At 39.2% G+C, this 24579-nt stretch overlaps 1 protein-coding gene across 4 annotated transcripts in view; it reads left to right on the top strand.

The window, feature by feature from the left end:
- Positions 1 to 24579, top strand: part of SLIT3 (slit guidance ligand 3) — a 463958-nt gene that overhangs the window by 29028 nt on the left and 410351 nt on the right. For all 4 annotated transcript variants that reach the window (XM_079319922.1, XM_079319923.1, XM_079319921.1 and 1 more), the window contains one exon: positions 14567 to 14638. In XM_079319922.1, coding sequence (XP_079176048.1) covers positions 14567 to 14638 — 72 coding nt within the window. The remainder of the gene's footprint in view (positions 1 to 14566; positions 14639 to 24579) is intronic.

Genomic DNA, 24579 nt, shown 5'->3' with positions numbered 1-24579 from the left:
TGGGTCTGCAGGTTCTAGGGGCTGTAATGCAGTTTTTACTCTTTTAGGGTGGCCTTGTCATCATCACTACTTCACCTGCTGTTTTCTGGCCCTGATAACAATAGAGCAGCAGCAAAATCCTCATGTAGCAGCCTTCCATCTTCACAAATTCCTTGCTGGTATTATTGCCCAGGGTTGCTATTAGAGTGGTCCTGCTGCTGGCTCAGAGCCAGGATGTGCTCTCTGTACCTGCAGGAGTGGGTGCTCACTTACCCTTCCTGCAGAGTGCACAGAGCAGCCTCAGCAAAGGCACCTCCACCCAGGGCTGCTGAATACACCAGCCCCCCTCCAGCTGAGAAATCCAGGTGGAAAATGTGAAAAACTGGCCGAGGTGTAGAGGAGGATGATCCATCCTTGCCTTGAGTGCAGCTGCAAATTGGCTCTGCTGGAAATGGGATGGGCTCTAAGTCAGTCCCAGAAATGGGGGCTTGCTGATTTTCACCTCTTGCAAGAAACTGAAGTGCCTCTCTTTTCCAAATCTAATTCTGCCCCTGCTGAACAGACTGACAAACTTTTAATTGTCAGGTAAATACTGTCCTTTCCTTGGAGAGGGCTGAGGTGCTTTGGCAAACCCTGCTGTTTTATCATGCCTGGAGCAGAGGTATTTAATGGACTTCCAGCTGCCCTTCACCCCTGCAGGAGCTCACACAGGGTAACTAGGATATTTAGAGGAAACCTGTTAAATCACCAGTCAGGAATTCCTGGTTCTTATAAGACTTGCTTAACAAAACTCAGGCAAAATCAGTGGCTTCCCTGAGGAATGTGAATTATAAGAAGAAGATAAAATAATAAATACAAATTTTATTCATGAGATATGATGGAAACTGCTATGCAAGATGCAAATGGTGGATTGCTGACCTTGTACAGAACAAAACCAGTACCAAGGATGGAGTAGCTCTTGTGGATCTATATGGGGTGTGTGTGTGTGTACAAATAAAAGGGTAAAATAGATATTGACAGATTGAATGTGAGTAGTGCACTTGAGTCAACCACCACTGGGGAGGAATGCAGGTACCACCTTGTATTCAGTCTCACCTTGGCTCAAGCTGACAGCTCACCTTCCTTAATTCTTGGAAGGGAGCTCATTAATTGTGGATTGCTTTTGATTCAGCATTATGTGCTGCTCTTGGCTCAAACAGCCAAAATAAATGTTCCCAGGATATGGCTCACATGCTTCACTTATCTGTCAATACTGTGCTGCTCGGGAAGATTTCACTGAGATGTATTTTTCTTACACTGTTTAAGTGCCAGTAATTTAGAGAAATGTCAGTTCTTTGTGTAAGTGATGTATCAGATATGGTCAGGAAAGATTATTGTTCCTTTTTATTTAAAGGAGCTGTCTTGTTGCTGTTTCCACACTTCAGAGATACAATCAACATAAAACTGGGAGAGGAGGGGGATCTGCAGCTATTAGTACAAAAAGTCATTTTTTTGTGCAAGGGAATGTTGCAAGATGCCTGGTGCATACATTTCCATATAGAGTCAAGATTCTCACAGCAGTTAAGGATGGGAGAAAATACTCGAGTAAGGCCTGGTTCATGCAGACACCCAGTTCTTATGGTGAATAAAATATTCTATCATTAATATTTTTTTTTTTCAGAAAAAATGTTCCCTTATTTTGGCTAATTTTCCCTTATTGTAGATAATGTTCCCTTATTTTGGTAGTACAATGCTAGTGACCGGGCATGCTAAATCATCTTCCATTTGTACTGTGAGCAGTAAATGTACATCCCAAAATGAACCATACTAAAGCTTTAAGACTGCCTTAACATTTTTATAGCCCAAAATACATGAATTTCTCTTTGAATTTTTTAAATTCCATATCTGTAGCCTCCAGTTTTGTCAGAAATTATTCCTAGCAGCTTATTGAATTTTCTTCAAAAGATCTCCCACAGGGCGGAGGGAACTAGAACCTTGAAACTAGAGAATTCATGTTATTTTTTAGAAAAGCCAAATTAAAAAATGGATTTTTGTTCTTTTTTTTTTTTTTTTTTACTTAAACTCTAATAATATGAATTCTGCTCATGGTTAAAACTGAATCTTGTGTAATATAAATGTGCACCACAATAGCCAAGTATTCTATATTCACATAGAGACACTTCTGTAATGTCCATGCCTCAGTATCTCAAGATTAATTAGTGTTTACCTTCTCCTGCCAAAAGGGGCTTGCAGGTAGAACTTGTTTATTTTTTGGGAGACACAGTGGTTCAAGTATAAGTATAGATCACTAGTGGAGTACGTGTGTGGTGAGACAAAAAAAAAACAAACCAAAAAACTTGAAATGACTTCTAGACACAAAACTTGGGTCATTTTCAGATGCCCCCAGTCTGTATTTTGCTTGTACAGAAAGTCACTGTCCTGTTCAGTGTCTTAATAAAGCTGTCTGTGGTTCTATTCTAAGTATTTTAGTAGTTTAAACCACACTGTGAAAAGGTCAGTTGATTTTTAGAAGCAAAGCTGGGAACATGACTTACAGAAGCATAAAGAAAAGCTGAAACATGAAAAAAAAAATATCTGGGGCTTTTTTTGGAGGCAGACTTTGTCATTCTATGGGCACTGGGTACTTGAAAAAGAGCAGTGCTCAGCTGTGTCATGTGCTCTGACCAGGGTGTTACCTCAAATGAGAGGTATCTGTGGCTTGGATCTTGAAGTTTGGGGTTTTTTCAGTATCTTAAAGCTCATAACTTCAGTTTTTATTGAAATCAATCAAGCATTACTGCAGGCATTGGAATTTATGTCTTTTCTGCACAGGTGAGCTGCTGTGGTGTGAATACAGGTTATGAGATTGAAAATATTTTGTATTTCTTACTATACATTTAGAAAAACCTGAAGATTGCGTTTTCCTATGACTGTTGAAATTATGGCAAGCTGTTGATTTGCCAAAAAAATTCTGCATTTGCTCCCCTTGGGCTGAAAACGTAGGTGCAAATGAATCTCCCAGTCAGCCTGAAAAAACCTGTTCTCCTGTGTAGGTGTAGCTGTGATAATGTGTGTTCCTGTACCCCACACACTTTTATTGGAGTTGTACTTGATATGAGGGGCACAAACATTCTGAAATGGTAAAAATTTCATCCTTCTGCTATTGGTGAGTACTTTGCAAGGGCTTGTCCACACAATCTGGAGGTAAACTGGAAAGAAAGGTGAAAATGAACCAGAGAACCTTGATCAGCTGATGCTTTGTGAGTGCCCTGCACTACCTGCTGCTTTGGGTTTCTACCGGACCATCTTTATTTAGCAAAGAAAAATACCAATAAAAAACCACAAAACCAACCAAACAATAAAAACCCACAAAAAACCCTACTACCAAAAAACCCTTACCACGGTGCTAGTTATAAATTAGTTCAAAGATGAATCCATCCCACTCTTTCTTGTCCATGAGTTTTGTCCAGGACCCCTACTTCTGTGTTTATTTTTATGGGACTCTTGTTGAAATAAATTTTAAAATGGTACAGCAGCTGTCCCTTACCCTTTGGGGACAGTGAATAAAATAATTTTAAGAAATCTAAGGTGTGTGCAGTTGGAAAAGTGATAATTCCTGGTTGCTGTGTTTGTGTCCTGTAGACTCCTGGAGGGCACTGATACCATCAGATTTCATGGCTTGCTCTGTCTATAGCACATAATTCTATAGTTATACATTACTCAGCCATTGCTGGACAGCCAAGCTCTTGGTTATGGCCGGTCCAGGAGCAAACCTTTTATTTCTTTTGCAAACAGCATTAAAATAAAAAAAAAAAAAGAAAAAGAAAAAAAAAAATTGGCCCCTCTTTTCCAAGGGAAGCCATTAGCAGCTCTGTCAGTAGGCCAGCACAGGAGGAGTCCAAACACAGGAAAAGTGCAGGGGAGGCTGAGGGCAGTAGCAAGGAGCAGGATGCAATGCTTCAGTGAGAGGGTTTGGTTTGCATTAGTACCTCTGACCAGGGCCACAAAACAACGAGGTTTATTTTAACAACATGAAAATAAACGAACCTGATTTCATCAAAAACGTTTTTGTAATAGGTCACTGACCCACAAGAACTCATGGAAAAACAAATTTGGGTCTCGTTTATGCAGACAAGAGGTTCTGTAACCACAGGATTCTTGAGCTTCCGAAAGCAGTGGTTACCAGGCAAGTGGGATAAGGACACTTCCACTGCAGGGCAGCCACAATTCAGCTGGAATAGCTGATCAGCACTGGACATTACATCAGAGCTTTTCAACTTTGTTGTTTTCTGTGGCTTGTTTGTTTGATTTTAGCAGGTTTTTTTTAATGCTTGAAGATTTATGAGGATATTTGCTTAAGCAAAACACTTAAGGGTTTAGCTGCTTTTTTTTTTCCAGATTTGTAAGGAAATGCTTAAGTGTCTGTTTTACTGTTGGGTAAGAACTGCTGCATCAGTGGTCTGGAATTATTTGGGTGAACTTTATTTAGCTTAAATAATTTCATCAAAAGGGTTTTGCTTGTTTGAGCTTCCTCATATTAGAAGGATTATGCTGCTTGCCATCCCAGAAATACCAAAAGTGTTGGCTGAATTTCATGCTGTCAAGCACAGCAATCCTTAAATAATCCTGCTCCTGAGTGAAACAATGATGAATTCAAAGCACTTAACCTCCTTTTGTTCTTGGAGAATACAAGAATATGTAGGTTTGAAGTCTCTCTGCCATGGATCAGATCAGCACAGTCTTGACTTTGCTTTTCCTGTGGCACAACTCCATTTTAGCTGTGTCTGTTGAACTGGAGCTCCCCTCAAGCTGCACCTTCCTTCCACTTGGAACAGAACAAACCAATCCATGTTGGCTTATATTTAACTTCATGTTGGTGTCATGTTCTGAGTTCCTTGGGGATAATCTCTTCTCTTATCTTTCTGCTTGGTGAAGGTGTTCTAGTATGAGGATCCCCCCAAAAAGAGAGGATTTTAGGGTTCATGCAGATGTTATAGATGTTCCTTGTACGTTTTCACACTTGTGTTTGGTAACTCTGAGTGGAATAGATGTCCAGTAGTGTATTGGGAACACAGGTGAGAAGTGGGAGCTGCTGGGTACTGAAACACTTCAGAGCAGCTGACCCTGCATTTGCAAACCTTCTGGGAAAGCAGGAGTGGATCAGGGTAGTTATCACAGAAGCTGGGCACTCTCAGCTTTGAGTCAAGGTGCATTATGTGGCTGGTTGCCCTTGTGGCTTCCTCAGGAAATGATGTCCTTTGGCTGAGCTGTGATAGGTAACTCCCACTGCTGACAGAGCAGGTGAGAGCTGTCTCTATTTGATCTGTTTGAACAGGGCACTACCTTACTGCTGTTGGCTTTTTGGTGTGCAGTGTGCTCTTTGTGCCACTTTGTCATTTCCTTATTGTCATTCCATTGGCTTGGGAGGATGGACTCTTTTTGTAAAAGTAATCCAGTTTGATTTCAGCAGGAGATGATCCTGCAAGTCTTCCTTTTTTCCTGGTTCTGCTTGGCACAGATCCTGGGAGAAGAAGCACCACAGTGCCCCAAGCATTCCTTACTATATATGGATGGTGTGGGGAGCAGGGCTGGTGTTGCCTTATTCAAACAGGACCAGAGTTCTGTTTCTTCTGCTAAAAATTACAATAATAGTTGTACTTAGAAGTTTTCCTGCTAATTGTTCACAGCAATTTCTGACTTCTGGAAATAATATTTATATAAACTGTTAAGGCTTGTCAACAGGGGCAGCATGGCTTAGAGATGTGAACACTAAGATTTACATTTTCCTTTCTTCATAGGCTTTCAGCCCTGACCTGGAGAGACTACTCACTGGTGCAAAAAATGGTTTAGTCATGTCCATGTTACTGTCTTTACAAAAATTGATGAAATATTAAAAGTTATGGACATTTAGGGGTATTCCAGTAGATGATGTTCCTTGCATTGGGTTCCTGTTCTTTTCACCATATTCAGTGAAGTAGTGAAAAATTCACCAAGTTTTTATTATTCTGTATGCATGTTTGGAAGTTACAAAGTGTGAGTCCCTAATTTTTTCAGATTTGAAACAGAAGGACTTTCTAAAAAGCTTTTCAGAACCGGAGAAGCAGCTTCAGCAGAGACCATCTCTGCTTGAGGGTTTACAGATCAAGCTTTTTTGGCTTCTTTGGATGACAGTTAAAAGAAATTGTTAATTTTTGTACATTAAAGTCTTCTGCAGACAGGTAAAGCTACTATACTGCATGTATGTAACTCAGCAGTTCTGGAAACTTTCTACTTGTTAAGAGACTGCTTGTCTCTTCTGGATTTAGAGGATTTTCTTGCTGTTGCTGTTGTCATCTATAAACTGAATCTCTATTCTCATCTTCACTTAGGTTGATACTAAGGTTTCTGTCAATTTCTGTATCACTTTAGGGCATTGATTGCAGTTTTTTATGATCATGGGAATGTAATTAGGACATTTTTTTTTTCATGTTGGCTTTGGGAAAATGTTGAAATGTAAAGCTGCTCCTCCTGCTTTCCTTGCCAGTGTTACTAGTTTGCTCCTAGCCAGACACCATCTGTGTAGTTCTGTCCTCCATCCTAATGTCAGATTTTTTCATATGAGGAGATACTTAGGGGAAAAAAAAAAGAGATGGATTTTAATATTGAAAGCTCTGAAGTGTTATAGAGCCACAGTTCCTGTGCTGCTGAAATGCACAGACATGTACTCTGCACTTCTGAGAGAGGGGAGATAATCTTTCTCAGTGTAATGAGAAGTTGGTAATAAAGGTTATTACTTGTGACAGCTTTGAAAATGTGAACCAGGACCACCCAGCCTGCTCAGCTTGTAATAAGGGATCTCAAAGTTATAGCTCCTATAAACAGTTTTCCTTCAAAAAATGGTCCCTTAGCAACTCTCAGTGGTATCTCTTCCCAGTTTTTTGTAAAAGATTCTGAAATAACACATCACGTGGATAAAGAAGTTCATTTATCCCACCCCATAATCCTGTAATATGGTTGTTCTGGGCTTCCTCATAGTGCCCTTATTGAAATTCCATTATAGATCATCTGGCTTTATTTCCTAGGGCAGTAATATAAAGAGGTGATGACAGAAAGTAATGGATAAGGTTGACTTTTTTTTTACTTGGTGCTGCATCTTGACTGTTTTTCCTTAGAAAGAGGAAGTGATACAGAGCAAAGGAGGAGTTACATTAATGATCACCATGGATTTCTTGACTCTAATAGGATTTTCTGGTGAAACCATTGCAGGCAATTGGCTGTGCTCCTGTTCCTGTTTCCCAAGCCAGTGCTTCAAAGAAAAACTTAGTTACTCCTTGGAGTTCAGTAACTCCTGTCTTTCTGTTTGAGTCTTTTATGCATTAAGTCATTTCTATTGCTTATTGGTTCTGCCCAAGCTTGTGATGTAACCACTTCTTCCTTAAAGCACCTTGTAGGAACTCTTTCAGCTGCATCATGTTCCCTGAGCCACATCTCCAAGGATGATGCTATGGAGTTCTTGGCAGCAAAGGAGAAAGAGGGACCTTGCTTATTGCCAAAAGGGAGACCCAGATGTTTTGAGTGTGAAATAAAATAAATGGCCAAGATGGGGAGTGAACCCAAAGTTACTTGGATAATTTTTGAATATTAGAAGCTGAAGTAGCAAGACTGCTCCTTTAAAGCTACCCATTTAAAAACTTCAAAAGCACTGTAGTTTTGAATTTTCTGTTGCAGAATTAATTGTGTAGCAGGTAGAAATGTGAATATGGATGTTAAACTTGAAAGTTGTTGAACTTGTGTGGAAAGGAACTGAGTGCTACTTATTTCATGAAAAATATGAAGTGCTTTGATTTGGGTCAAGCTGGCTCAGTAGAAAGGCAGACATGATAGGTATCACACATTCATGGGGTTGAAAAGAGATAATTGCTCTATTTGGAGACAATAATAAAACTGTCAAGTTTAAGTTAGAGCCTGTGTATCAACTTAAACTTCTGGGTGGAATGTGTTCAGTAATATTAGTTAATATAATATTGCAAGATATTTTAAATGAAAAACAAAAATGTGCAGAAGAGATTTTTGCTGTAAGATTATCTAGCAGAGCCAGGTCCTTAGCTTTTTTCCTCCAAAGACATGTAAATTTGGTTATTTCTGCTCTGGCCTTGAATATTTGCAGTTTGCCTGAAGTAACTGATGATATGATATCCAAAAATGTCAAACTGTGGCATTATGATGAATCAAAGTGCATTGGAAAATTGCACAGTTTGAATAAATAATGCTTGCATTGCTTTTGCATTGGGCTTTCATATTGATTCCATAGTCCATGGGAAGCAGGCAAGTGTCTCTTTGAAAAGACTTTAAAGGAGGAAATTTCTCATGGAGTAAGTGGGCATCAGCTCACTGCAAAGGGGGTTTGAGTTTTCTCTGATTTGTTTCTTACTCAGAGTAAAACTGTCCTGCAGCTGTGAGAACAAAGCATGAAGCTGAAAATTCTCTGTCTCAAAATACTGGCTACAATTATATTTGGTTTGATCTGTTAATGTTGCTTCCCCTCCTTGTACACCTTGTATATAAATTAATGGGAAGTCAAGGATTGTGATTGCACTGAAGCTTTTTCATATTATCCAAATTTATTGTATATGAAATGCATAAGTCTGACACTTTAGATGCTCTTTTTACCTGTTTATTGGATTTCTGAACTCTGAAATTCTTCTGAACCTTGTTTTGGTGATATTAGCCCTGAGAAGGAAGGGAAGTTCTGCATGTGAGGGATGTAACACTGCAGGACTCAATTTGCAGTAGCAAAGAATCTGGTTTAGATTTTTATTGCAAAAAGATTAAAATAGCTGCATTTGAGCAATATTCTAGTTCTGCTTCCATATGCATTTTGTTCTTTTCCATCTATGCTGATCATGCCTTCAGTAGAGATTAAATTTAGCACCTCTTTTCTCTTATTGTGAGTAGAGCTTCATGAGACAACAGAACCCAAACTGGATGTGACCCTTGCAATGGTGTGGGCATGAGGGATGCAGCTGAAATTAGAAAGTTTCTCCTCCAGGAAAAGATGACCTCTGCCTTAAGAAAAATTTGAAAATTTTCTTACCAATATTGAGGGTTTTTTACACACCCAGAAGTTATCCAGATGAAAAAAAAGCAAAATTATAATTTATATTAAAATAATCTTCACAAAGTGTAGTCTTTTGCTCCATTTGTTTCAGAGAATGATCCTGATAAACATCTTCAATCTTCCTCTGGTCTGTTAGCATAGCTTCTTTCCAGGCTTCAATGGTTGTTTTTTACTCCATGTTTTAATAATCAGGGGAATCTTAATAGTTAAGTTTCTCTCCTATCCCAGTTTCAGACAGAGGAAGGAATATGATTAGCCTGGTTGGAGCCAGGAAGGCAGGAATTTCACAGTTAATAACTTCTCCATTGTTTTTTTAAGGGCCCTTGATATTCTGTGATTGACACAGAGGTTGTTTCCCTCTACCCCTTTGCCTTCAGGACACAGGAACCCCCAGTTGGGCAGCAGGGGAGAAACTGGTGCTTGTTTATATATATGAGCAAAATGTTTTTGGGAGGTGAGAGGAAGTGTTTGTCCTGTGTTGGAACAGTGTGTTTGATGCTGTGTGGGGCTGCTCTAAAGAAAACATAATGAACCAGAGGGCAGCATGGACTTAGAAAGGTCACAAATTCTATTAGTCTGCATTTTAGGCCATTTGAATTATAAAGAGAGAAAATGCAGTTTGTGACATGATAAAGCTGTGAAATACAGACATTTATGTACTAATTTGATATGAGAATAGAAGTCAGCATTCATTATTAAGAATTAGTAAGCAGCCATTATTGAGAACGTGCCAGTGATATATAATAATTTCATAAGTAGCAATATTTGACTTTTGCACTGAATTCCTGCAGACAGAAGAGTGGATTTTTAGCTTTTATCCTTTGAAGCTCCCTAAACACCTCCCAGCAGAAGCAGGGTGAATCTGAGCCGTGTGAGAGAGCAGTGTCCTGGTGTGGTGGGTCCCTGCATGCCCTGGAGGTGATGGGTGCACTCCTGGAGACCCTTGGCTTGCACATCCAGGACTTTGTGTGCACTTGGTGCCTGGTCAACTCTTCTGGGGCACTTTTGGAGACTGAAGGAGCAGACTAACAAACCAGAACATGCCAAGTTCTGTTTCCTGTTTATAGCAGTGGTTAAAGGAGTCTGGAAGATGGAGGGAGCTGCAGTGTGTGGAGATTGTTGACTGCACAGCCAGCATGTGTCTAATCAGAGTTAATAAATTTGACTCAATGCAGGTATTGCCAGAGCTGATATGACTCCTGGAGAGCCTCTCTGCACAGTTCTTCAGCTTCCAGGAGGCTTTATTAGTCTGGGCTCCATGCTGTGCACATCCAGAGCTGCCTCTGATCCAGCACTGGGGCTAATCTGTTCATGGCATTGGATGATTCTGCATCATTCTGCCCAGTGCTCCGAATTCCCGGAATACTTTACAGGTCTTATTAGCTGTAAAGCATCCAGTTTGGAGTACACAGGAGACTGAGCAGCTGCATTCCCATCCAGCAGTCCCAGGTCAAATAATGTGGAGCAGATCTTGCCTGGCTGTGTGTCCCAGATTCCTCCCTGCCCCTGGGTGTACCTGGCTGCAGGGCTGGTGTGGTCCCAGCCTGAGGGAAGAGCCCAATTCCAAGGGTTTCTTTTTGTGCTTCATCCCCAGTGTGAACAGTCCCAGGGATTTCATTTGATAATGGTGTTTTTTAAAAAAATTGTAGTCTACTGTTCAGATTCACCAGGCTGACCTGTCATTCCTCCATGATGTAGCCATTTATAGCTGCAAAACTGGCTTAAATATAAAGTCATTTTCCAGGTATATCCTGATATTATTTCTATTTCAAGTCAGTAATTTAAAATCAGGAATATCTATATTTATTAATAAAGTACAGTCCCAGGAACAATGTCCTCAGAATAATTTTACAAGATTCTGGCTCATTTTGTTTATGTTTTTGCAGATTACTTTTATTTCACTGTTATATGGCTTCACTATTTTCTTATAAAATCCAAGCAGTGCTGTAATTAAAATTGGAGAGCTGACAGGAGTGAGATTTATGCAGTAATGGGATGGTAATGGGTCCAGGCAAGCATGTGAGAAGGGAATCAGGTCCCTCAGTGTGCCCAGGCTGTGCTCTGCACCTCTCCTGAGGCACAGCTCCATCCCTGGGCTGGTGTTCCTGTTTGCTTCATCTTGCACTGGAAGTTTCCCTCTCTGCCCTAGAACTGATACTGATAGGTGGGGATAAACTTCAATTCTTGTCAAATGATGTGTTAGGGACTCTTCCACTGCATCTCATCCATGTTTGGCACTTCTTTGTCAAACCAGAGGAAACAGTGCTTATAAATGACCATTCAGAACATTTGGTCTTTTCATTAAATAATCTTTAAACACATCTCTGTCTCTTTTTTTTTTTGTAATTTAAAAACATCCTGTCTGGTACTTTGATACTTCTGTATTGTGGACTTTCTTAATGGGCTTTCTCTCAAGCCCAGGAAGAGAAATAAGAGGTGTAATTGGGATTTTTTCCTAGGTTATTGGTGGGTTTCTGGCACATCATAAATATGAGCACATTAAATGTATCCTACATCAAGTATGTCTAAGTTTCTACGAGGTGATCTAGTCTTATATTTCAGTAAGTCTTGCAGTAGAAGTTGTAATACAGTAGGTGATGTTCAACAGAAACAACCTCCTGTTCATTGCTTCAGTTCCCCTGAGAATCAAACTATGAATAAAATGACTTTTGGCAGAAGTCTAAACTTGAAATAAATCTTAGGAAGTGGTGGAAGGTTTGGAGAGTCCCACAGCTTGAAACAGGACATGGATGAACACCTGTCTTCAGGTGTTTGCTGCTACATTAATTTGCTCCCTTATCCATTAGTAACATAACCTGGCAGTAGAGAGCTGCAAGCTCTGGTTTGTGGCAGAAATAAAGCTCACCTGAAGCTCCTGGAGGATGGAATCTATGCAGGAGCACTGACCACTGCTGGGGGTTTGAAAATCAGGTTTACATAATTTAAAGCAAAAGCAGAATTTCATTGAGTTCTTGGCCTTGATACACAAATTCAATTTTCTTTCTGCTGCAGTATAAAAAGAATTTAACTTATAACAATACCATATTAAAAGTATTAAGTACATTTAGACCCACACAAAATGTTTATTACTAGTGAAGAGCAAGTCACAGTGTGAACTTTGCAAGGGTCCTTGTGTGGATGTCACTTCATATAATGTTTGAAAGAAAATCAATATGGAGAGAACTTCAGATTGAGATACTAAAGTGCTTAGGAGACTTAAAAAGGGCAGCTTCAAACTTGGTCCTTTTATTACCTCAGATAGGAGAGTTTTGGCCCATACAAATATTAGGAAATCATTTAAGATGTTCAATCTTCTGGATTAATTTGATAGTAAATTAGAGAAAAAACCTTGATGTTAGGTTTCCCCCCTCCCCGGATTGTTTGTATCACTGCAAATTGTAAATGTTTGACTTCTCAGGTTGAAGCTTGCTAACCTGGAAATATGATTTCTTGTTACTACATATATTTTCTTGTCTGCTTGTTGGTGTGAAATCTCCTGTTCTAGAAACTTAATCTGAATTTGATTAGTTTCTTTGGCTTAAAGCAATAAGCATAAGCTCAGCATTTATTAAATCCTTGCAAGTAGAAAAAAGAATATTCTTAAAACATATTCCTGGGATGCTGCTTTGGGATGAGTCAGATGACTTTGGGTAGGCAGTGCACAATTATGTGTACATTGTGAGATCAGAAATGATAATCAGACTCAGGAATTAACATTTGACACTGTGTGTAATAGATGCATTTCACTGGCACTCTTGCATTTTGGATGATAAATAAGTTGATTTTGTTCAGTGTTTCTCAGTGACTAGTGGTGGCCTTGGTGATGGAGGATGGATGAGGAGTGCTAAGCCTTGAATAAATAATCTTTTTCATTATATTTCATCCTGTTATCCTAAAAGATAAACATGATTAACTGAAATAAAGATTTTGATGAGGGCTAAGTAGCACATTGGCATCAACCTTGAATTAAATAAGATTGTTTACTTAGGTATAAAATTACAAAATGTCACATGGGTGCAAGGGAATCCAGTTTCAAATCTTCCCATGTGTTTTCTCAAATGCAAAATTTGCATCTCTCATGTTCTTTATAAGTTAATTTGTTTTTTTGTTCATTTATCTCAAAAATGCTGTTGAGTAGCTGGTAAAAGCTGCAGGAAATAACTTCAGCAGATACAAATATTGGTTCTCATGTGGTGTGTGTAATGCCCAGTGCTGAGGCTCTGTGAGCTTGCAGATGCAGCCTTTGATCTGTTCTAGGTGTCAGAAAGAGAAGCTAAAATTCCCCTCTCCTCCATCACCCCTTTATCTCACAAGACATGTTCATATGGTGGCCATGTGAAAACTCTGCCATTTGAAACCCCACAAGGTTATTTTGATCTCAGGAAAGCCTTTGAATTCCAAAAAGTCTTGAATTCTGATAGTGAAATTGCTCAGCATGCAAGAAAACTGGGAAGCAGATATGGGGTGCTAAGTAGCAATGGGTTTATAAAAGTTCCAGGTGTCTTTGGAGATCAAAACTTCAGCAAAAATAGATCTGCTATCAAAGTGAACCTGGAAGGTGAGTTGGGAACAAAGGGAGCACAAAGATAGGCTCATGTGTGAATTTACAGAACAACTCAGCTTCCCCTTTATGCAGTGGAGTTATTTGTAATTAACTCAGGTCAACTCATTATGCAAATAGCTTTCATTAGGGCTGTGAGAACAGGTGACTGTCTTCATTGAAAAAGAATTGAAGAACAAGGTTGTATCTTCCCAGCAGAGCTGCTTTTAGATTTTGCAGAGCTGTCACACGTTTCATGGAGAGAAGGCTCATGCTTTTTATAGTTACAGGGCAGGAATAGCTTGGAATGGTTGTTTTCTAAAAACTGGCAAGTTGTCACCAGAGTAAAACTCATGTAGTGAGTGAGTAAAAGGGACTGGTGTATAAACACTAATCTGTTCTCTAAAATGTTCCTGGAAGAATCTTCAGGATTAATATTCTATTTCAAATCACCATGTAGTCATCTGGTTACCCATATGTTCATATTTTCTACAACAGTGCTCAGGTTTTCCAAGTGAAGTTTCAAGAAAATTCTTTTTAAAAAGAAATTATGTATACTACAGAAATAATAGCTAATCTGGGAATAATCTTGGTTGGTCAAGTTACTGAATTTACTGTGCCTACATTTTTTGAAGGAGAATGAAAATCCAGATTCCTGCCAGTAGCTGTTTCTGAAGCAGAGTGAACTCAATGCATGATTCTTAGTAATCATCCAGAGGAAAATTTAAAAGTTATGTTTGTGTACTCATGCCTGTTAAAACTTCATGGTGCCTGTCCCTTGACTCCCCACCTCGTGGATGTGCAAATGACACAGTTTGGCTCCTGTATGAATGAAATGCACAATGAATGGCAAGCTCACAGCATGAGGGCAATGCAACGGGAAGTTCATCTGTTTATGCATAATAAAATAAACTTCTTTAACTGGAGGATAATCTAATCTATTTTTTTTTATTCTGATTGTAACTGTTTAGGCGTCTGAACAAGAATAAATTGCAAGTTCTTCCCGAGCTGCTTTTTCAGAACACACAGAAGTTAACGAGGCTGTAAGTATAATCTGATTTCTTTTTCTGTGGTGTGTTTCTATTTTATATTCCTCATTGTGCAGATTCACGTGTTTGTGTTTTGTCTGCGGTGAGAGGTTTAATTTTTGTGATATTAAACTGCCAGTTAGTAAAGGTTTTTTAGGGGATGTGTTATGTTTGCTTGTGTGCAGTTGTAATTTGGTAGAGGATAAATACCAGAGGGAAGAGAAACCACAAAATTTTTCTGTTCCTCATATATTCACCAGGATGATGTCAAGGTGACTTATTTTGAACTCTCTCTGTAGAGCTACAGAAACCATGGAAAGTGTCAGGTTCATGTGTTTGGCTCAGGGCTAGATGTACACAAAGAGAGAGAGCCTATACTTATTTTAAAATAATGGAGGTACCTACAAATTCTTCAGTTTGGAAAATGATCTTTTCAAGTGAGTCAAGGCTTTACCATGTAGACCAGCAAAGTTATGGCTGCTGCCTCATCAGGCAGGAAGAGGAGAAATTGTGGAGAGGTAAATTATTTTTTTACTTGAAATGTAAAAACTGTGTTATAGATGGCATCAAGGCCCATTTTAACAGCAAGAGAAGGGTATCATGAACTTAGCATTTTTTATTCTTTTTGGTGGGAGGAGGAAGAGGGTTGTGTTAGATCAATAACTGCATGATTTCTAAAATATATATATATTTTAAAAGTATATAAAAATAAAATGGATGAGCAGGTGCCTGAATAGTTACTATCAAAAAAAAAAAAAAAAAAAAAAAAAGAAAAGAATCATCTGCCTTTTTAAAGGAGTAGTCAAAAACTGTTTGAAATAATCTTCTGGATCTTGCCAAAGTTAAACTCATGATCTAGAGTGGCTTTTTCAAATTTGGCAAAACTGTTCTTTTAATGTTTGAGTTTGACTATGGAAGATACTAAGACTTGTGATTTGGTTAGTGAAATTGTGAATCTATTACAAGGTGGCTTAAAAAGTTCTCTATTTATGTGGAGTTTTTATAATTGTTTTAATACATTAATACTCAATCATCATTCTGCAGATGTAAATATATATATGTATATATAAAATTATAGGTTATAAAAAATTTTCAGTCTTTAAATCTGCTTGGAAAAATCTTTGTTGGGTTGTTTTTTTGTCATGACTTTTGAATTCACTAGGATATGTTTGCTGAATGGATTTGCTTGAGCTGAACAATTTGGTTGCATTTCCTAATGTTCTTTGTATGGTTTTGAAATTTTGGATCTTGCAACTCTGCTTGAGTATAAAGTCTGAGCTGGGACATAGTTGCAGATACTTTTATCTGTACTCTGGAAGGTGCCAGTTGTATTTATTTGTTAGAAGAGTTGCTTTAGATGGGTTGGCTGTCTAAGGATATCCTGTCTAAGGATGATTTCAAGAGAAAAGCTTTTATAGAGTTCACCTGGATCTCTACAAATTCCAGCTTAGCATGTTGAAAATTGCTCTGTGAGTGGTCTCATTGTACCTGGATATCATGAGAGGAACTCTCTGGTAATTTGTGGTTTCAGTGGAATGCTGTATGTGTTGATAACTTGTGTGCATCTGTCCTCAGGAACCTTGCACAAAGAATTGAAGTGAAAGTGGCTGAGGCTCTTCAGCACCACAGAGTGTGTTTTTCAGTAGGCCCTGTAATCATGATACATTACAGCCCTTAACAGCACGGGCAGTAATTTTGCTTTTAGAATATAAAGATTGTAATAAAGTTACATAGAATGGGATGATTAATCTGGATGCTGTGTTCTGTAATGCCTCCCAACGGATGCTGTCGGAACATTTGTCTTTATTCACTGACATTCATTCAGTCTTGCTTACTGTTGAACAGTGCATTAGATAGATCACTTTAACACTGTTTGTCAGAAGAAATTCACTTTTTCTTTTGAAGATACAACTGTTATATAAATAGAGTGTGTATTATAAGCAAATAAATCCTAGCTCAAGTGAACTGTTACAGTTCCAAGTGTAGTTTGGTTGCGTGTTTTTCTGTCATGGGATAAGAATGAAAAATTTGCTTCCTACTAGAATTTATAAAAACACACCCACACATATGTATGGTTGCTCTCTATTGTTTCATGTTACTGTGTTGGTCCCACTGCTGGTCGGTTCAGAGCTGTTCTTTCTGACTTGGCTGGATCCAGCAGTGCCTCTCTGCTCTCAGATGCTTGAGTGGAGGGGCAGTGGAGCCTGCATTCCTCCCTGCAGCTGCTCTGACCCAGCCTCTCCAGAAGAAAGCAGGGCTGAGAAAGTGATGAAAGGGCATAAAAGCAGGGAAACAAAAATTGGTAAGACAGGCTGATGCAGGAGTGAGGTAGATCCTGTGGAATTTACGAGGAGTGAATTTAAATGAACTTTAAAAAGTGTAGATAGTGCTGGTCTTAGTTTTAATTTTCCATGGTACAGCTATAGTACCTCTGCTGCCATATTTTTCAACTCTTCACTCTGAGTTGCTCAGATGTTACTCCATTATTTTCTTCTTAATAATTATAATCCTCATAAAGTAGAAAGTCCAAAAGTCAAGTATTTTAACTGTGTAAGCTGGCTACAGCTCAAACAATGCAAAATTTTCAAGAACTCAGTGCAGTGTGTCCAGATTGTAAGATTTGGGTTTATTCATCAGAACAAAGAGCTCCTACTTTTGTCCATGGAGAAAAATAGAGATGAATTCTGTGATTCTGAAGCTGCCCCCTCCAGCAGGCATGCAGTGAATGTAACAGTCCCTGGCTTTGTTAATGAAGATATGAGCTCTGCTTTTTTTAAGATAAAGCAAAATAGAAAGATGACATTCTAAGTTTGGTATCTTGATGAGAGTGTGAAAATTGAGCATGTTTATTATCAGGAATAAAATTTTCATGGAGATTGAGTGACTGAGCTGCTGAAACATGGAGGGATTTTTGTGCTGGAGGGTTTCAGGGAAGACCTGTTAATGTTTCAGGAGCAGTTAAAGGCTGAAAAAGCAACTGAGAGCTTTTCTGAGTGTTCTGTCAGCCAGGCTGAAACCTGGGACTTTACTGGAGGGCTTTACCAACGTTGGTTCTGTAGGTTGGTATGAGCAGGATCTCTTCAGCCCTGCTGGGAATTAGAATACAGGGCAGGGTTTCATGCTGCTGATGTGCTTTAAAGCTGCAGGACAAAACTGGGGGTTCTCATGCTACTCCATGTGCACATGGTTTGGGACAGCAGAGCTTGTTGGCCCTGGTGAGTTCTGTGTGTGCCACCAGGTCTTGCATGGTGAATTTCCACTGAAATCCACTTTCTGATAAATACTGAAATTGAAGTAAAATGCTTCTCAGGTTATAACTGCATCTTCAACCCTCACTTCAATTCCAGGTACCTTTGGCTTTTTTTTCCAAGCCTCTCCTAAATTCTGAGTTTCAGGATACCCTGGCATCTTTTACAGGGCTGGTTAGGCTTCCTTGTCACATCTGGTTGATATTACAAGCAGGAATATATAGTGAAATAAACCTTAAATGGAATATGAGGTGTCCCACAAAATGAGTTTCTCATAAGGCTTTGAGTCTTTTCTTCTAGAAAGAGTGACTTTGGGACTCATGGATTTTGTTTGCTTTGGTTTAGATAAGGGTTATAAGTTTAAGTTGGCTGGTGAGAGAGGCCTTGCTTAGATTCTCTAGTGGAAATGTTTCTCATTGCTCTGTTGCCTTCATTGGTTTTAAAGCTTCTGAACTGTTTTATCTGGGCTAATTATCCAATAATTCAAAATGCAGGCACTTTTAATGAGGAAAAACTGCATCAAGGAAAATATATTTTTAATGAATTGAGAAATAAAAGCATGATTTTTTTTTAATTTTTTTTATTTTTTTAGTTTCAGATACTTGTAAAAATCTATCTATAAAGGAACAGGTATTTTTAATAGAGATGATGAAATGCACAGAAAAAGTATAATAAAATGAAACATGCAATTTAACAGCTATAAAACCAGGTTTTGATTCTAAGGCAGTTATTTTCTTGTATCTGAAACAACTTGTGAAGTTTATCTGCAATGGTTGCAAGCAAAGATTTGTGCCTGCTGGAATCCTGTTTCCTTTGTGTGCAAAGCTCCTGTATAAAATGATTATGGTGCATCTGCTTTTCACTAAAAAAGCAAGTATACTAGGGGTTCATGAGATACTTATTTATCTTTGAAAACAAAAAACCAATTTTCCCACAAACACCCTGTCATGTAACAATATATTTGTTTCATTGTTTCATTGTTGAAGCCTCTCTACCTCAGGCTAGCTGCTAAGTAGCCATGGTGAAGCTGCTTTGTATATGTGAAAAAAACCTCTTATAAGGGCTCTAAACTCAATCCTGCCATGAGAATTAATGCCTCTACCAAATTTATAGCCATGGACCATTTGTTGGGTCTATTTATTTTTAATGAACTGTCTTAGTTGTCACTTGACTGAGCAAACCAGGCTCTGGGAACTTAGATACTGAAATCTGATACCTGAATATAAGGACAGTGGAAGCATCCATTGTACACTGAAATGAATTTGTTTACTTTTTTGAGTAGTATCAGAATCTAGATTTTATTCCAAAACTGAGTGTCTAGTGTGGGAGCAGAGCCCTGTGGTCCTGATCTGACAATTTGGGTCCATGGCTGAGTGTGCCCAACACCATCCTGTTTAAATTTTCTAGTCATGGTGTCCCAATATTTTATGATATTCATTTATAGTTATTTCTAAAGTAGGCAACAGTAGCACAAACTACTGTAAGGAGACACTGTAGACAAGTTATTTGTTTTAATAAAATGACATTTCCTCTCAGTATCAGGAACAGCCATTCTGTAAAGAGTTGCTTGTTTTTAACATGGTGTAAGTATTTGTACAAATTTGTGAGATTTGTCAGAGCTAGATCAGTGGGATGCTCTTTTCTTGTCTCGTGGAGTATTTTGAAAGTTGATTGATAGATGGGTAAAATAGTGAGTAAGTACTTGCAGCACACAAGGCAAATTCTGTGAATAGCCTTAAAAAGAGGCAATATTCAGTTTTAGCAGGATCACACAGCTGAGGTTGTGTGCTGGGCTGACCCTGGCAGGACACTGGTGCCCAAAGCTGCTCTGTCACTGCTCTTCTCAGCTGGGCAGGGAGAGAAAATGTAATGTAATTATAACTGTGGGGTGAGATAAGAGCAGGGAGAGGTCCCTCACCAGTGACTGCTACAGGCAAAACACACCTGGCTCAGGATATAAACTTTATTGACAATGAAATCACAGTAGGGCAGTGTTTTATTTTTAGAAATTGCTATTTGCCATCTCTTTCCTTGACTTGTCCACTTTCTTACTGTATGTATTTGATTTTGAGTAAGTAGTTTCCTGGGATAACTCCTGCTAGGAGCAGCTGGAACTATTTAGTTAGTGCTTTACTTAAGAATCTGCCGTGGTTAGACATAAATGTGAAGGTGTTTCCCCCTTCCCTGTGGGACAGTGCAGTGCTGTAGCAGTGTTGGCCCAGGTGAGCCAGTCCTGGGACTGGACAAGTGCAGTGTGTGCCAGATTTTCCCAATGCAGCTTTCCTCTGAGTGCCTGTGTAGCTCAGATGTTTGCTGTAGCCAGGGTTGTTGCACGTGGCTGTGATTAGCCCAGGGTTTGCTGCTGGAAGCTCTCTGAGCAGTGTCACCTGTAGAGCTCCTCTCCAGCCCCAGCCAGCTCAGAGCATCAAACCACCATCAATCAAACCTGGTCACATTCTGCCTCTTTCATCTCCTGGGTGTCATGAGAAGCTGTGCTTGGAAAAGCAATCAGATCATAAATTTTCTGTGTGTCCTCTTTATTTCTGTTTGTTCTCTTTCTAGAAAGAAAGCTCTCCCCGATTGCTGCCTGAGAGCTCCATTATCATTTCCATTAAAGCAGGATCCTGACAATTCAATTGTTGCAGGAGTTTGAGTTACAGTGTTGCCATGACAAAAGAGCATGGGCTTGTAACGGTGTTTTTGTGGTTCTATCCACATCCAATAATTGTAGTTTTACTGTGTATAGATCACAGCAGGTCTTTTCAGAAGACAGTAAATAATTACAGTAAGTGTTTGCTGGTCTCTGGGGTGCACTTCTGGCTTGGGAAAGATGTGCATTAGGTCAGGGGCTTGTGCTGCAGATAGCTGGATGACATTTACACCATTTATCAAGCTGAAGTCATTCTAGATCTTCCTTTGGGCTCTGCTTGTAAATAATGTATTTAACCTTTTTTTTTTTTTTTTTGGTTTTTTTTAGCACAAGTACACACCAATTTTATTTGAAGAGTATAAGGATCTTCTTCTGTCTAAATTAGTGAAGAAGAATAATTAAAAATATAAAATATTCAAGTTATTATTTTGAGAGTAGAAAACAAAGGAGAACATGTTGAAAAGCCAGAAGGCTTCCTCCTCAGTGCTGCTTTTTTTCCTGTGTGAAATGAATTATTTGATAGTGTGCAGATGTCTTGTTTCCCCTCTTAAGGGAAACAGGCTCGACTGGGGAAGAAAGGGTGTTTTTGTGCAATTGCTGCTGGGTTTTAGTGGCGTCTCCCTTCTAAGAAGGGTTCTACTGCCAACTTCTGTGATCAGGTCTTCTTATTACAAAGCTATTTAAGGGAGTTTGTGGCAAAGGATTATGCATTTCCAGAAGAAATGCCACACATGCAGATTAAGCAGAAATCTGCTTTGAAAATAAGTTGTTTTACTCTGTTAGCTAAGTAACTACTGCTTTGCATTTCCAGTGTTTTTTCCTTTGCTACTTGAAGTATCAATCTTTTCATTGATACTCAGCTCAAGAAATCAGGAGGCTCCAAATTAGCGGGATTAATTTGACATTTAATTATTTGATAATTACTTGGTAGCCTTAGCCATGCTGCTGGGTGTCCACTTTCCTGAATGTTAGGGTTTTTAAAGCACTCTCAGATATATTCTAGTTTCAAATCACGTGGTTTGGAGATAACACATAAAAAATACTGGTAATATACTGTAACTGGCTGCTCAAAGCAATCCTGAACTGCAAAATGCTAACACCAACAGCAGCCTTGTGAACTTACTAAGTCCAGTCCATGATTTTGCATCAACAGAGCCCTTGTAAGCAGTTTCTGATGCTGCTTCAAATTTGCTTTACTCTTAGTATCAAACAAGGAATACAGAAAAATTCATTGTGTGCTCAAAATTAGACATTAATTCCCATCAGAGCTCATTCTTTTTGAGAACATCCTGGAGGTGTTTAGCAAAATGAGGCTTTTCTGAACTTGTGCAGAATCTGCTGCTGCTCTGAGTGAGTCCCAGCAAGGGCAGCTCCATGGTCAGTCACCACCTGGAGAGCTGCACACGTGGGTTCTGAGTTCTGTGTGTGCTCTGGCAGCTCTGAAATGTGTCCTTATTAACAACCTTCAACTTCTGCTTTCAGAGTGATGAGTTTAAGTGGGGGGAAAAAAACCAGTGACTCAGCTTCTGGTTACCAGGGCTTTCACATCACTGAGATGTTGTGTCTCAAAACACAACAGTTGTAGGTGGGCATTTCTTAGGTTCTTCACAATTTGGGCTTTTTTTACTTCTGTGAGCAGCAGTCCAGGTTCTGTAGCTCCCTGCAGTGCTGTGTTCTGGCTCCTGGGCTTGGTTTATGGTGGTGGCAGGGCAGGGAGCTGCTGCTGCTGGTGGCCTCTGCAGGGTGGATTTGTCTGTGCCCCTCACAGGCTGCTTTCAAGCCTGACAGAGGATTGAGTGGCTGTGGAGGCTGCAGATGGAGATTAATTAGGTTATATCACAGGTATATTATTACTGGGAGATTCTGGCCTGATGGTTTATAGGCAGTTTCCTTTCTGGAAACTGGATAACCTTGGTAGTCTGTGCAGCTCCAAGTCTGTCAGGGTCAGATTTACTGCATTTGCTTTGTTAATGTGGTTTTTTTGGCCTTGCCAACAGAGCCATTCAGCAAATGTCAGCACATCATGGTGTACTTGCACTCAGTATGGCTATATGGATATTGCTTTTCTTGTTTGCAAACTTCCTTTTTATCAATTAGTTATGATGTGAATGTGTTTTTGCCTTTCCCCTTTGTCTGAAATGAGCTGAAAAGTTTATTTTCTGTGTGTTCAGTGCTTCTGAGCTGCTAGAGTCTTGTCAATGGTGAGAATGAGCAGTGGAAAATTCACTTGTAAATTGTCATTACTGCAACTAGATGACAATGCAGAGTGAATATAACTCTCTTTTCTTTTTGGTGAACAGGAGATTAGAATACATTTGGAATTATTTTCACACTGAGGCAGTTTCCTCACACAAAGCAAACGTAGGAACAGATTGAACTGATGACCCGAAGTGCAGACATCTCATCTACGCAACAGGAAAAATATCATAATGATAATGTAAATATTTCTGCTGCTTTCCATAATAGACTGTCATCCTGAGGCCAAAGATGAGTTTACATTCATTGTCTTGTAAAAGTCCTTTCAAATACTTTGGAAATACGTTGCAGATAATGAGAATTTCTTTTAGTGTGTGTGAATAGTGGAAGCAGAGGACATGATCATTGGTGTAGAGATACTAATGAGTGTTAAATTACAAGTGCTGCACATGAAGTCTTGATTTTCATCAGTGTCTTTGAAAAGAAAAGGCCATTTCCCATCAGCAGTTTTCTGGCTTCAGCTCTTCTGGTTGTTTCATGGCAGAAGAATCCTGATTTACCTACAGAGATTTATTGCCCAGTCACAATACCCCATGGGGAATGGGTGCAAGGCCAAATGCTTCCTTGTTTTAATTATCATTTAGTTTTCTTCTTGAAATCTGCAATGTGTACAGCGGGAAGCTTAAGTCAGGTTTTCTGGAGCTTTTCCATGTGTTTCACAGGGGTAACAGGCCATGCCTGTTTAAAGTATTTCAGACACTTAAAGGTCTCGAAAATGAAAGCTGCTATTACTTTTAAATGCACTAGATTTGCTTTTGAAATACAGTCATAAATGATCCAGGATTTCATTTTGATTCCAGCCCTGCAGTTGGGAGAGCTGTGGGATTGTAGCCTGGGGCGTGTGTGTGACTGTCAGAAGGGTCAGAAGCTGAACCAGGGGATTTGATCTGGAGCCTGACACAGCTCCACGTCCCCAGTGCAGACTGCACTGTAAAACTTACAGGGGTAGAAAATATTCATGAAACAAAATTAAAATAACCCGTGCAAGTCATTAAATGCTACGGTGCTACGAGAATAGATTGGCAAGGGCGGTTTATCATCAGCTTGCTCTCATGACTAAGGCAAGGATGTTGTACAAGGTGTGCCTTTGAACTGTTTTTATTTCTTCATTCAGTGTAGCACATTGAAAACAAAAGGTTATGGCACCATGTGTTATACAAGGTCCATGAGCTGATTTTTAATGTTTTCCTTATATAATAGTTTGGAACTTAGATTATTCAAATATGCAGTAATTGCCACTGTTGAATATTGAGATTTTCTACAATGAAAATGCAAGTACTATGAGAAAATTGACTGAAGCATATTTGAAATTAGGTACCTGCCTTTTGCTTTGCTCTGTTAAACTCCCTGATGGGCTATTGCTAAAGACATCTATAACATGTTTTCTTCAGGAAACAGCTGATATGAATTTAGTCCATCTCTATTGATCTATGAAGGAATGCTAAGTTTAATGTTCTGAGTGGTTTCTGTGTATGGTACAACATCAGTGCTCGGTGAACTGTGAGGGGAAAAATGCTGACAAGAAAAGCCTCTGATATGAAACCAAATATTATGCTTTTACAGTTAGTTTCTTTTGTTGAGAGAATAATCTTGTACCCTACCACACAGCAGCAGGAACAGAACCCCCTGTAGTTCTGACAATCATTCCTGGGTCAGCCCTGCCTTCTGTCCTTGCTGGGAGTGAGGAGGGTGCTGAGTGAACTGGGACATTCAGCCTCTGAGCCCCAAACTGATTTATTTAAAAGCATATGCACAAAGGGACTGTATCCTCTAAAACACTGGATGGAAATTTTTGCTTTTTT

This window comes from Erithacus rubecula, assembly GCF_903797595.1.
Source record: "Erithacus rubecula genome assembly, chromosome: 16".
NCBI lineage: Eukaryota > Metazoa > Chordata > Aves > Passeriformes > Muscicapidae > Erithacus > Erithacus rubecula.
This window is presented reverse-complemented; position numbering and strand designations above follow the sequence as displayed.